The 15,495-nt window shown below is 41.4% G+C and overlaps 1 protein-coding gene across 1 annotated transcript in view; it reads left to right on the forward strand.

Moving 5' to 3' along the window:
* The window catches only part of NCKAP5 (NCK associated protein 5), a gene marked incomplete at both ends in the record, with an annotated part of 891,793 nt that overhangs the window by 680,633 nt on the left and 195,665 nt on the right, over window positions 1-15,495 (forward strand). Inside the window, one exon of the mRNA XM_080689066.1 lies at window positions 6,278-6,316. Coding sequence (XP_080545192.1) covers window positions 6,278-6,316 — 39 coding nt within the window. The remainder of the gene's footprint in view (window positions 1-6,277; window positions 6,317-15,495) is intronic.

Genomic DNA, 15,495 nt, shown 5'->3' on the forward strand with positions numbered 1-15,495 from the left:
ATTCACCCTTGCCCACACTTGGACTTGCTGGCGAGATCTAAAAGTGCTACTGCTGGGGTCCCATCCCAGAGATTCTGATGTGATTCTGGCCTGGAAGGGGGAGTCTGAGCATTGGAATTTTTTTAAGTGTCTGGGGGATTATAATCTTCAGTCAAGGTGGAGAAGCAACAGCCGGAGTTTCCTGGGTGCTGTGTATTTGCGAGTCTGTGTAGGGAGGAAGATAGAGTGGAGATAAGCTTAGCTATAGTGACAGAGCAACCTGGACCCCTGTGGGAGTTTTAGGTTATTTCTGAGTTAACGCAAAGCTAGAAGCCAAAAAAAAAAAAAAAAAATGTGCACCATTGCAGAGTGCCTCAAAGTCTCTTCCTAAGACCCTTCTGCCTCAGAAAGATTTGTGGGATTATGGAAAAATGTGTGTTCTGTCAGGCCTCAGCCATCTCCATCAGTATGCTATGTGAGGAGTGAAAACCGGCAGTTTTTGCAAAGTCCCCAGGTGGTGCAGCTTCTGCACAAGAAGTCAAAGCATCTGCGGTCCCCTCTGGACCATCTGAGCTGGGTCCGTGTCCTTAGAGTCAGTGACAATGCTGTGGTGGAGGTCTGCTCCAACCACTCACTTCTGAACACAGGGGGAGGAAAATGAGACCATGGAATGGAGTTCAGAAATAGAAAGAAGAGAAAAAAAATGGAATTTCTTTGTGACCAAAGCTGAATAAAGACAGAGTGGGTTGTTAAGAACATCTCTCACCTGTCTCTCTGATCCTTGCACTGCGTGCCGCAGCTGCACTGGGGCAGCATCATCAAGTCACCGTTCTGTGTGGCCCACCTCAGAGCCCTATGCAGTCTTTAAAATCAGTGTCCTAAGAGGTGTGAGTGGGAGATGATCCTGTTCCAAATGCCCACTTCACGAATGGATCAAGAAGTGAACCCAGGATCTTCTCCTTCTTGTCTGCCCCAGATCCCAACCCCGTACACCAGCACCGGCGTTCTATTTGCTCTATTTGCCATTATTTCTTCAGGACCCAGCAGGAGTCTTGGCCCATACTAGGTGCTTAATGCATATTTGTTAAATGACTAAATGAATGAATGGAGACTAGCAGCAGGAAATTAATTTCCAAATTACTTTTCCCTGAAATCCCACATACATATTTAGACTAATTTTTCCAGCTACCTCCTCAGAGATGAGTAGTCATTTATTATGCACCGACCCTAAAGAGAATCCAATTTTTTCAGCTGAAAAAAAAAAAGAAGTGCACCCACTTAAGGGACTGATTTGAATTAGAAGAGACCACATGGACTTGGGGTTAGGAAAACTCTAACACTGTCTCAGCCCTCTCATCCCGTGGCGTATGGGGCATGGAAACTCTTCAAATTTCTAACTTAGTTCATTTTTGTCTTACATGATTATTGTACAAAGTAAATGAATAGTATAGGTGCTTAGTGACTGTGTGTGTGTGTGTGTGTGTGTGTGTGTGTTGCTAGAGATTGAACCATTGAACCTAGGGACATTCAACCTCTGTCATATACCCCGAGACCTACTTAACTTTTTTTGAAACACGATATTTCTAAATTACCACATAGTGGTCTTGAGTCTTCTACCCTCCTGGCTCAGCCTCCCAAGTACTAGGATTACAGGCATGTACCAGAACACCTGGCTTGTGACTTATATGTGTATGTTACATATACAAGCACACACACTTTATTATTTTACCAATGAAATCTCTTATTTTCAAATCTTTTTTCCCCTGCAGTACTGGGGTTTGTCAGGAGCATTCTACCTTGAGCTATACCCACAGCTTTTTTTTTTTTTTTTTAAACAGTGTATCGCTAGGTCGATGAGAGTCTCACTACTTGCTGAGGCTGGCCTCAAACCTGCGATTCTCCTATCTCAGGCTCCAGGTTCTAGGATTATAGGCATGACTGCCACCCCTGAATCAAATAATTTTTTCTTACCTGCTTACCTAAAACAGTATTTTGTTCTCTGAATTTCAACCCCTGTGTTTACAGAATGTCTACCTCATACCAAGCCCTGTGTGGGGTGGTTTCTCTCTGTCTGTCTTCTCACTCACTCTCATAGCATCAGGGACAGACAGCTTCTCTACTTTACGGATGAGAAAAGCCAGGTTGTCCCCCCATCCCTGTGCATGTCAGTGGGTAACATCAACAAAGACAGTCACTGAACCCACCCACGCCTATCTTGGGATTCTGGCCTGGCTGCTTCCTGCAGTATCCCTGCTGCCTCTCTAGAGTAAACCAAGTCCTAAAGCTTAGGAAATTCTTCCTGAGCACATTTTCAAAAGCATGTGCTTTTGCCACCAGGTTTTTAAGTTACCGTGCTCACATGACAGTTGCTTTGCATAATGAAATAACACATCAAAGTATGACAACAAGACAGCCCAGCAGGCAGGGGCTGTCTAAGCACGAAGCCTTTCCCTCACTCCCTCCAGTGATCGCCTGCAGCCTCCCCCTCCCCCTTCAGGGGAGCCCTTTCCATCGCCCCCATGCCTGAGAATTGGCTTTTCTCAGAATAAACTTTCTAGGGGGATTTCTCATCCCGCCCCAGGGACTCTTTTGCAATCAAATACTAGACAACTTAGCAGCCCCAGCTTCTCCTCCTCTGGAGCCCACTTCCAGGGTGGTGCCTGGAATCTTGACCCTGGCAGGACCTTGTGCAGACAGAAAATGAGCTGGGTGTGAGAGGAGCTAGCTCATCTGACAAATTCATACTGCCAGAGAAAAGAGCTTTGCTCAGTGTTCTCCTGGGCACCTCTGTCTCACATGAAGCCCAGCTCAGTCTCCTAAGGAGAGAGGGAGGACGTCTCCTCAAGGAGGCAGAGAGAGGTTGTAACACCAGCCTGGGCTTCAGCCTGTCAGGTTTGCGCTGTGTGTCTCAAGTCCCGCTGGCCCAGCCCAGCTGCTATTTTTCCTTTCTTTGGAGAGGAAGCTGGCAGGTGACATGGGAAGTTATTTGTTCTCATTAGCTGGACCTGCTGGTGTGTGATTATTCGCAACCCAAGTGCTTAGGGCAGGATACTAGAATGTCAAGGGCAGGGGCTGGTCCCAGGCCTCATCTTGCAGGCCTGTTCCAGGAGGGTGCAGGCCCAAGCTCAAAACAACTGTTCCGTTGAAGCATCGGGAAAGCTGAGCTGTTAAAAGTAGTAACAAAGCCCAGAAAACTGTCTCTATAGACAATGCAGAGAAAAGCATTTATATAACCTGCCTGCTCTTCTGCAAAGAACCTGAGAATCCTTCTGAGTAATAAAACCCCATGTCAGAAAGTAAAGAAATAGTGTGTTAGTGTATCTTTGTTCAATTTTCAGGTAGAGCAAACAATTGTCCAAAGTACATGCCAGAAGGAACTGTTCAGATAGAGTCTGTAAGCCTGTAGGGCAACCACTTGGATTGCAAAGATATAACACATTTCCCCCTGTGGGCCGTTACAGTTAGGATATTACTCTATGTCTCCCATTAAATCATGGGTAGAGCTATTTTATGTGACCACTGTTACGCAGAATGGTTTAAGTGAGACCAGTTTGGAGGAAGAAAAGAAAATATTGATATTAGGCAGTTTTATGAGAATATAAATCAAATCCAAAGTTTTAGATCCAAAAAAGTAAATTATTTATGGAATGAATTAACTTTGGTACATTGTTCTTGATTCAACCTGTGTGGATAGTTCACTTCTTCTGATTTGTTTTATTTGCTGACAATAAAATAGATTGTTTGGCTTTAAATTCTGAGCTACTTATATATCAGAATGAAGGTTTAAAAATTGAAATGAATGTTTAGAAAGATTTTCACAATGATGCTATTGGCCAATTTGTGTGGACTGAAAGTGATTTATCATTGTTGTGATCACAGATGAATAAAGAGTAGAAGGAAAAAATTAAGCACCAGTTAGTGAAAGTATGGCTTGTTATGTTCTGTGGTAATTATTGGGTTTGCTTCTTAAACTTGGGCTTCACTGAAAATAAACCTAAAAATACATTTTCTCCAAACCATAGCTTCAGTGAAAGGCCTTTCTTATTTTTGCTTAATGTCAATAAGTTAAATTTTGACAGGCTTCTGATGGGTAAGGAAATTCCTCCTGTGCCTACATTTTAACTAATAATTGTGTATAACCTGATTCTAGTCATTCACTACTTGTGGTATGAATTCTTTCTAAGCAAAAGTTGATGACAGCTTGTGTTTTAATTTTCTCTGCGACTTACGGGTAGCCAACTGTCATGAACGATGTGCTATTTTGTCAATATTGAGTCAAAAAACAATTAAGCTCCGTGAAAACATTCTTACTATAATCTGTTCCACTATCCTAGACAGAGAAACAAGCACAAATAATTTAGCATCACCCAAAATAAGTATGTCACCAGGAGAAATAGTGCAGAAAGTGAGCCTCATGGTCTTTGGCTGGACCTGAGAATTACTATAGTGATCATGTGTATATCACACTCTATTAAATTTGTGTGATCATACTTGTCAACCTACTACCAACAGATACTACCATATCACAGTCATCAAGCTTTGCAAATAAAATCTTGGAAAATTTGTATTGACAAATGGAGAAAGAAATGAATGCACAGAAATTGCCTTATATCTAAGATATTTAAATATTTGGGTTTGGTTGCTACTGCTATTAGTTTCAGTTATCACCCTAAATATTTACAATTTCTCTATTGGCTGAAGAATACAACTTAATTAACCTGTCCACTTTAATTTTATCAACAGTTTTCATGTCAGTACATGACTTCAAAATTTGGTAGGTGACTCTTTGACTAGTGGTTCGAAACCCGAAGATGAAAAAGAAATTTTAGCATACAAGCACGCTCACACACACACACACACACACATACGTGATGGCAGTCACGTTGAGAATGTGCCAGATCTTTGAAACATCAGGGATGCAGTGTTGGTTTTGCATGTGACCTTTAACTCGGTGTCCCATGCCCTTTTTTATTTTTATTTTTATTTTTTTTTTTTGGTGGTACTGGGGTTCCTGGAAACCCTTCTACCTCTGCGCTACACTCCCAGACCTATTTTATATTTTTATTTGGAAACAGGGTCTCTTAAGCCAGCGAGGCTGGATTTGAACTTGTGCAATCCTCCTGTCTCCGCCTCCCAATCATAGGGATTACAAGCATGTGCCACCATGCCCGGCCCCATGCCCTCTTTTAAACATCATTGAAAATGAATGAACTGTCAAGATTAGCTTGACCTAAACTCACCTCCTGGGATCCAGGTGGAGCCAGTTTTCCCTGCTGTCCTAGGTTACCTTATACCTGAAGAAAATTAGTATTCTGAAAATACCTTAAAAAATATGATATTTGGTTGTATATTAGATGAAACTCAAAATAATAGTGACTATTTTAATCTCACATAGAAAGTCAAAGGCAGACATTACAGCCCTATGACACCAAAGGGACCGGGCTTGTCCGATTTTTCTGTCCAGTGTGACTTCCATAATCAAGGTAGCTACTGAAGGTCCTACCATCACTTTCATGCTGAGACAGGAAAAGGAAGAAGAGGGCTGCTAAGCTCTCTTCTTTATTTAAGAGACTTCCTGCAAGCCCAAGAAAATATCTACTTATATAGTATTGGCCAGAGCTTTTGGTACATGGGGGCACATAGCAATGAGGGAGACTGGGAAATGTAGTGAATTGGACTTGCTCAGACAAAATAAATTGGGGTTGGTTACTGAGGAAGAAGGGGGAGTAAACAGCTACTAGGCTCTATTCCTGCTGCAACCAAAGAAGACAAGGGAGACGTGGCGCAGGGAAGCAGATCACCTGGGAAATGATGTGTGGTCCCCACTCTTCACCATTCAAATTTCTCTCTCACAAGTAATTTTAGGCAGTGAAATAGACAGATGGCAAAGGAATAGGAAGGAGAGGCAAAGGACATTGTAAATCAGCAAAGTACAGAACCTGTGTAAGGATAATTAGGATTGTGTTTTGTACTGTATCATATTTTAGCCTTCTTGGAGTACTTTACATATGAAAGGATATTATTTTTCCAAATATGGAAACGTGAAAGTCAGGGTATGAATGATCTTCTCAGCTAAACCATTTTAATTAGCAACAAGGTCACCTTTGGAAATAGCAAAATATCACCTAGCGAGATTGGCTTATTATGAAAATAATCCAGTCTTCTGGAAGTAGAGGGGAGAGGAGAGTGAGGCACTAATTAGCCACAGTAAGCCATGGGAAAGTTATTGGTAAATTAGAGTCCGTGCATGCAGATCTCATTATTGTAAATGACAACTTTCTCTCTTTATTTTTTAAAGGTAGCCAACCAAGTTGTTCAAGCTCTGCTCACTCAGAAGGTAAGTCACTTTCTACCTTGATTCTTTCCAAAGTGCATTTGTGAACAGAATGCAAATCACATTGTCAAACTAGAAAATTGTGATTGATAGATGAAATGTTCTGTTTATTCATTTGGTTTAAACCATGTATGTGTTAGATGGGATATGAAGTAACATCAAGGAATGACCAATAGAATTTCACAATTCAAACTCTGGGTTAAAGTCATAGGATGTTTTTTTTAAAAATGAAAGATTGTTATATACCCAAATGAGTAGCAGGCCCATTCTTTTGATTTTTATTTAGTAAAGTGCAAACTTTAAATAAGTTAGTGGAGCAAGGCATGTTGGTGCACACTTGTAATCCCAGTACTTGGAAAGCTGAGACAGGAGGATCACAGATTTAAGGACAGCCTTAGCAAGTAGTGAGACTCTTCAACCTAGAGAGACATGGTTTCAAAATAAAAACAAAAACTGGCCGGGTGTGTGGCACACACTTGTAATCCCACTATTTGGGAGGCTACAACAAGAGGCTCACAGGTTTGTGGCCAGACTGAGCTACTTGGTGAGGCTCTCAGCAACTTAGTGAGACCATGTGTCAAAATAAAAGAATAAAAAATAGGGCTTGGGGTGTAGTTAGAAGATAGAATGCTGCTGGGTTCAAGACCCAGTAAAACACACACACACACACTCACACACACACACACACACACACACACACACGACTGGGGTGCTGGGGTGTAGCTCAGAAGTAAAATGCCTCTTGAATTAAATCCTCAGTACAAATAAAAATAAATAAAAAAATAAACAGGTAGATTATTTTGGTTTTATGAAGTGAATGTCTTCTTGGGACATTCAGTGAATAGTAAAAGGAGCTTAAATACAATAAGAGGGCTTTGTGTTAGGAAATGATTTACATTCTCTAAGCTTTAGTTCTCTTCTTTGCACTGTGGATGATAATTTTGCATGTGTACACACACACACACATACACACACACACACACACACACACACACGCGCGCGCGCGCGCGCGTGTGCATGTGCTAACTGTGGTGAGCCTAAGAACAAAGCACATGGAACAGTCCCTTCAGGAGCCAATTTGTGGTAAATATCAAATCAACGAGAATGGCTACACATGAAATGTCTCTATCTTCTCCTTTGCTCCCTCCACATTCTGTTTCACACAATATAAAATCCTTTGGAGTAGAGCATGTAAATTTAGGCCATTGTTTGCCCAAATCTGGCTGGCTTGGTGAATGTTACTAAATCTCTTTCAACTGTTGTGTTAATGTCTCTCAGAGGCCAAACTCTAGTTCTCTCAGATTTTTCTTGTTTCTGACGTTTCTTTCTGTGAAACTGAGACACTTTCTCTCCAAAAGGAAATCTCAGAGTGTGTAGTATGACCGAGAGGATATGCTGATGAGAGCAAAACAATTTGTGCCATCCTGACATTTTTAATTGAAAATAATTTTATTAGCAATCATCTGCTTCTCATAGAGATACTGAAATCTTATTTTAATTTTTACCACAGAGATATTGTATTAACATTTTGCTGGATTTCTTCCCCACTTCTTCTGTCAAAAATATTACATGTTCCTTTACAAATGGTTTGAACTGATTTGGATTTTACAGTAGTATCACATCCTAAAATGAAGAGATTTGAATACATCTAAGTACAGTTAAGACTTAGGTTTCAAGATGAGTAACAGATCCAAAATAGAAATGGCTTAAATGAGATAAAATGATTCATTTTTCACATATAAATGTATACATAGTCAATACAGGGCTGGCATGTTAGGTCTAAGCCCATGAGGTCCCTGGTTTTTATCTTGTTTTACTTTGGGATAAGAGCCCCATTTCCAAAGTCTCCTAATAGTCCAAAATGATGCTCGAACTCTCGTCATCACACCTGGGCACATACCCAGAATAAGGCTTCACACCTATATTCCAACTACCGGGAAGGAAAACAAAGCTGAGAGTATGAAGAGAGCAAAAGCATGCACCAGATAACTTTTAAGAGAGACTCCTGAAGCTTTCAGAGGTCCCTACCTACATTTGAACACACCTTGGCCACATCTAAGGAAACCAGTAGAGAAACCTTTAGTCTGGGCATGTGCCCAGCTGAAAATTAGTGGTCATGTTACTGCAAAGAAGGTGAGAATCAATTATCGGAGGGCAATTCACCATTTCTGCCACATTTTTCCTTCAAAGGCTTTAATTTCTCAATGTTTTCCCTCTTGCCGGGAACTGTGCTCATTTTATTACACAACTAAAAACAGAAAGGATCTCTGTGCAGCCATTGAAAGACCTTCCCCTGTCTGTCTTCTTAATGGTGCCTCAGGAAAGAGACAAGGAAGTTGTCTGGTACAATAAAAAGGAAAACGGGATACTTCAGGTCAGTTTCAAAAAATAGCTACACAGATCCAAGCAATAACTGGTAAACAGATAAATCTACTGTGGTACAGGTAAGCAGAAAGACACAGAAGAACGTGCTACTGTGAGATCACACGCCTCAGGGGCACCGCGAGGCAGGAGAGAGGCTGAAGCTTTCTGAGATTCCTGAAGAGTCGCATTCTGCCTGAATGCATGCCTCCTGGCTTTTAAAGGGACTGTAAAATTGCCACCAAAAAGGCAAAAAATGTAATTAAGAGCATACTATAGAAAACAAAATGCACTCCAAATGCAGATGAGATGTCTAATTGTAAAGAGGGATGTTGTTGGCACAAAGGAAAAACAGAAATTTTGGGCAACTTTTCCAAGTGTCTGTCTTTCTCACTGTCTCTTACACACATACACACACACACACTCTCTCTCTCTCTTTGATGTTAAATTACAGGCAAACTGTACAGTATCATTTCTTGTGATAAAAAGGCAAATCAGTCATGGCTTCAGCTCTAAAATGGGTGACCTCCAAAAAAAAAAAAAAATAAGGAAAAGCATTTCTCATGTAGATCATGAGTTGACCCAAACCAGTATTCTGAAGTTACAACATCAACCAATACTGATGGAGAAAAAACTATTTTGTTTCCAAAATCATCTTTTCAGTACAGGTGCATATACTGTCCTGTTCAAGTAATCAGTTTATCTTGAAAGCCTGTGGATTACCTCAAAAGAACACATTGTAGCCATTTCAATCAAGAACATTGGTATGACAATGTCAACCCCAGTTCACTTTCATTCATGCTGCCAAATCATACTTGCAGGTCTCCAAGTGCAATTAAAGTTGATAATCCAGGCCAAGCTCCTATTTTTAAAATGTATTTTATCACTGGAGTCAATTATACTTGCTGAAAATGGAGCTCCTGGGTTCTTCAATGTTTTATTGCTACTAGCACCAAACTTGGAAGAAAAGCATTTTCCCTGCAGTAAATTTTTCTCAGAATCAATAATCCCATCCTTATATGTATGTTAGCAGAGTAACCAAAAACTTAGATGCTATTTTTTTCCCTCACCAATGTGGAATTAGGCTTGTGTGTGTGACAGAATCCAGCAGTATAGTCATTCGGATAGAAGAAAAACAATTTTCTAGCATGACAGAACTCCAGAATTTTATGTATTATCCTTGTAGGAGGGGCAGTCGGACCATCTGTGTCCGCTTCTGTAGCTACAGTCTGGATAGAATCTGGTTCCTAGTTTGCACCAGCCTCAGCTACTTAGTGACCTCCACAACTCAGTGAGACCCTGTTTCAAAATAAAGAATAAAAAATAGGGCAGGGGGTATAGCTCGGAGGTAGAATGCCCCTGGGTTCCATCCCCGGTACCATTAAAAAAAAAAAAAAAGAATCTGAAAAGGATCTGTTTATGCTTACTGTACAAGCAGTCACACCTACAACAGTTAAAATGCACCAGGTCATTTTGTTCTCGGTGCAATGTTGTGAGGTAGGAATAAGAACCTAAGTTGCCATCGTTCCAGTTGCTATGAAGTAGTAGAGTTCATGTATGCTAGTCCTACCTACTGGACCACTCCGCAGCCACAATCTCATTCACTTGCTTACTGTCCCCTCAGCACCACCACTGATCAATAGAGCAGCACAGAATATGATGGAAATCAACACATGAATTGAAATGCAGTGCTTAGTTATGATCATAACTAACAAAAGGACAAGATAGCCAGTGTACTTTTAGAAAGTTCTAGAAACCACCAGTCCCCTCTAACAAGAACATTCATTTGGGTCAAGCTAGGTGTGGTGGTGCACACCCGTAATACCACTACTTAGGAAGCTGAGACAGGAGGATTTCAGGTTCAAAGCCATTGTGCACTAGTTTAGCCAGACTCTATTTTAAATTTAAAAAAAGAGCTGGGCATGGTGGCGCAAGCTTGTAATCCCAGCATTTGGGAGGATGAGACAGGAGGATCACGGTTCACAGACAGTTTAGCCCCTACTTAGTGAGGCTTTTTACAACTCAGTAAGACTCTGTTTCAAAAAGAAAAAAAAAAAGATTAAAAGAATAGGCCTGGAGGTGTAGCTCAGAGGTAGAATGCCCCTGGGTTCCATCCCCAGTACTGCAAAAAAAAAAAAAAAAAAAAAAAAAAAATTTTTTTAATTAAAGGCTTAGGGGTGTAACCAGAGATGGAAGGTCCCTAGGTTCAATCCCTAGTGCCCTTTACCAAAATATTGAGTCAAAATTTCTCAATCTCAATCTAATTTTGAATCCCCAAATTTCACATTGGCCAGGGATTTTAACAACCCCATAATCTTGAGGCTGTCAAATTGCTTCACTGATGACTGGAGTCATTGTGACTTTACACTCTTCAGCTGTCACTCAGAGCCTTGAGGATGAGGACTAGAGATGCTTTTGATGCACCTCAGGACACACCACCCCTCGGCACGCCCTGCTTCAGCCACAGATTTGTGTCACCTGACTTGCCCTTTAGGGATTGATGCTGAAGCTGCTGATTAGTCAGAGCTGTGACCACCCTTTCTCAGAAATGGTGTTTCTTTCTGCAGAAGTATGAGCATTGTTGGCAGAGGTGGAAAGGTATCAGTGAAGGCCTCTAAGAAGGAATGTGACAAGAAGAGGCTGATGAATTAGGTGGACATTAAGATTCAGGGAATTTGCTGGGCACAGTGGTACATACCTATAATCCCAGATACTTGGGAGGCCGAGAAATGAGGGTCATAAGTTGGAGGCCAGCTCAAGCAACTTAGCAAGACCCCGTCTCAAAATAAAAATTCAAAAAGGGTTGGGGATGTGGTTTAGTAGTAGAGGACTTGCCTAGCTTGTGTGAGGATCTAAATTTGATCTCTAGCATGCTCCCCAATTCAGGATATTAATAAGGGGAACATTTTACAAGCCACCATTTAGCAGGTGAGATACCTGATCTCTTGAAAATTCCAGTTTTATGGATTGCCTCAATAAACAGATGAGAAAGCTGAGACCTATTTAGAATAATCTTCCTTATAAAGGTCATGTGTCTAATAAGGATCAGAACCCTGGACCTATAACTCCCAATAATGTGTATTCCCATGGTAGGTACTGCCTCTGAAATGAGATACCATTGCAATATTATTCATGATAAGGCCAGATTTAAGTGGTTTTCAACAAGATTTGAGTGATAATATCAGCACATGTTCTCCATCTAAGCCATAGGCATTTTCTTTTCTCCTCCTCCTCCTCCTCCTCCTCCTCCTCCTCCTCTTCCTCCTCTTCCTCCTCCTCTTCTTCCTTCTCCTCCTCTTCCTCCTCCTCTTCCTCCTCCTCCTCCTCCTCCTCCTCCTCTTCCTCCTTCTCCTCCTCCTCCTCCTCCTCCTCCTCCTCCTTCTGGTGCATATGTGTGGTACTGGGGATTGAACCCAGGGGCTTTCAACCTCCAAGCTATACCCAGCCATTTTGTCTACATTTTTGTTTGGAAACAGGATCTCACTAGGTTAATGAAATTCCTGCTATATTGCTGAGGTTGGCCTCAAATCTGTAATCCTTCTCTCTCATCCTCCCAAGTACTAGGATTATAGGTGTGCACCACTAGCCCCGGCAGTGTTTTCTTAAATCAAGTCAGCCCTCAGCTGTTACTGGTTTTGCTCTTTACCTGCATAAAGTAACTGTACTTCCATAGAGACTGTATGGACGTGGGTCCAGAACTTTATTTAGCCCAAGCACTTAACTGGACTCCAATATATGGAACCTCTGGGGAAATTATAGTTTGCAGTCATTCAGACAGCAGGGTCCATTTAGGTTAGTCTATCACATGGCTCATTTTATTTTCCCTCACACTCACTATAATCCCTGAATCTGTTTCTGGTTGATAGTACCCATGGCAGGAAAAGTAGGTCTGGCTCTCTTCTTGAACCCAAAGACCACTGCACTTTCTTACATGATATTGAGCGTAGCTAAACCTGTGACATTATTTCCCTATGGTAAGATTAAGCACCATGCTCTCTTTTTATAGCCGAAGACACATACTTATATTTTTAGTGAGGTCCACCTCTTGAGGTCTTAGACACAGTCAGGGAGCCATATATTTTTAAAACGTGTTGTGAGAAAGGACAAATGGTCCAGCCTTCGCCTCCAGGCATGATCCCACACTGTGGCTTCTGAACACAGGAGAGGTGTTTCATTTCTAAAGCTTTACTGGGGAGGCTATTCTAGGTCTTTCTCTGTAACTGACAGGGTCAGAATAGTTGCTTCATGCCCAGGATAAATGTGTCAGCTGCTTCTTTGTGTCAATGGGCCCTACTGAGAGCACAGAGGGGGTGAAGCAGACACCTGCACTCTCCGCCCAGGTGTCACAATGGCAGTCAGTGGGAGCTGCGTTGGCCTCCCTGTTCTCACTCCTTGTGCTTATTTGTGTGCATAGGGGAACATGTGAATGTTTTATTACAACCAGATGTCATAGGATAGCAGCTCCCTGGCATCAGTGACCATCCACAGCTTAAATGACCTATATAAGAATATATTCAAAACAACACAAGCAATGATTTCCTGCCCATAAATTTTCAGAACACCTCATTTTCTGTTTGTCAGTGATTGTAAGACCAACAGCGCGTCCCCAGCGCCTTTCCTCTCCCCCTGCCACAGGCTGAGCTGGATGAGCAAATACTGATAAACTGAGAGTTGTCGGGGTCAATGAATTGTGTTCTTCTTAATGAACTTTTATCATGCCTGAAGTAATAGTAATGGTTATTGAAATTTGGGCTCTTGTTTAAAAACTCTGTAGAGTATATGGATTTTCTTTCTCTCTTTTGGTTTATCATCTCAATCATTTGAAAAACTCTTACGTTTTTCTCGGTTTTGTTGTTGAAAATTATGAGTGTTGTTTTTTCCAGGTCTGGTTTTTCCCTTACAATCCACACTTGGATGCTTCTGTTTTCTTATCTCCACCTGTAAATGAGAGTGATTGTGTTTTCCCAGCAAATAGGTACTATTAATATTTATCTACCCCACAGTCAAGTTTTATTAATTGCTTAATTAGTAATAGTGAAAACAATTAGTGTTATACACATGCCAAGAACAAAAATTAGCATAAGGGAGACACAAGCAGAGGTTGAATTCTAAAGAGAGCAAGGGAATCTCACCTTTCCATTTGAACTAGGAGTTATTCCCACAATGGCCTCTGCCAAATGCTGTGAGTGCCTGTGTGCATCCATGCTCCTACTTCTGCCCTTCTGGGTCTCCTCCCAAGTGCTTCATTCCAAACATGACATTTCTTTTCTGTGCCTTGCGCTGTAGATGAAAATCAATTGAAAACATCCTGTGCCTGAGCTTCACCTAGTTAGCGAAAAGAGCTGAAGAAACTATGAACTGTACATTGAGCCACACTGTGGCTTATATCTTTACCTCCTCTGAGTAGAATTAATACTATAGTGTGTTATACTGCACACTCATATGCAACCTCAGCAGATAGATCTGTATAATTTCCCAGCTAGGTTAACACAAGGCTGTAGAACAGGCCCACTTACTGCTGTGATGGCCCTTGAGGTTCTTCGTATCTGCTGTTGACTGGTGCTTTTCTTTGCTGGTTAGAACCCTAAATAAAGCCAGTAACTTCCCCATGTCAGAATATACAGGTCCACAAACTAGAAGTGTTGAGAAACTTGAACTCTATCACACCTATCACTACACAAAAGAACCACCACCATCCTCCCACTAGCAAAAAATTGCAAACATTTAATAAGTTTCTACCGTCTGTGGTACTGCACTGGGTGATGGAGTGAAAAGATTGTAAGCACAATATACTTATGTGGGTGTTTCTTTTGGAATCTTCTTAAACCGGCCTGTTGAATGTGTTATGGAACTGATAAGTCTAGAGCACAAAAAATGAAATTAATACCAGATAGTATCACTAAATATTGTAAAGCAGGCATAGCGGCTTATTGGAATTCAGAAAATGGAGATACCTTTGGGAGATGCCAGCAGGAGTGTCAGTGAGGTTGAAGAGTTAGACCTGAACTTCAGCTGATTGGCCAAAACGATTGGAGGAACACAGGTGGCTGAGAAATAGAAGAGGACAGCAGCAATGATAAAACTTTCAAGAACAGCAAGCAGACCTTTGTTCTCTGTGCTGTAAGAACAGAATACATTTTATTTATATTAGGAAACAGTGAAAGATAAAGTTAAAAATGTAGAAAATGATCAGCTTTTGAAGAATCTTGAACTTGTCCTTTATTCTATGCTCTCCCAAAAGAGGGTACAGCCATTTAAGTACCACAAGTACCTTTATCATAGGTGAAATGGGTGGGCAGTTGCTTGGTGGGACTCCAATGAGTTCCAAAGCTCTCAGGTGCCAGCTCCCTGCCTGTGAGCATGGCAAGAGGGTTCTGTTGTGTTTGAACTATTCCAAAGGGCAGCTCCAGAAGATTGTCCATGTGGGTTGTCTTCCCTTGATACAAAAATGTAGGGAAGTCTACTGGGATTCCTTTATTTTATATCTGGAAACCCACGGTTTCCAGAGGATGAGCAGGTTACAAGTGACTTTTTAAAAGTCTTCACTGCTGTTACCCCTTATTCACTAAATGCATCACAGGCTCTCTTAGCCATGGAGCTGAGAGTCTCCTCATTACCAAACATGACATGGAAAAGCTCTATCAAACATTTGTAAACCAAGTACTTGGGAGGCTAAGACAGGAAGTCCACAAGTTTGCAGCCTGTCTAAGCAACTTGTGAGGACCTCTGCAACTTAGTGAGACCCTGTTTCAAAATAAAGAATTAAAATTAGGGCTGGGGGTGTAGCTCAGAGATAGAGTGCCCTTGGGTTTAGTCCTCAG

The sequence above is a fragment of the Muscardinus avellanarius genome, assembly GCF_963383645.1.
Source record: "Muscardinus avellanarius genome assembly, chromosome: 2".
Classification (NCBI taxonomy): domain Eukaryota; kingdom Metazoa; phylum Chordata; class Mammalia; order Rodentia; family Gliridae; genus Muscardinus; species Muscardinus avellanarius.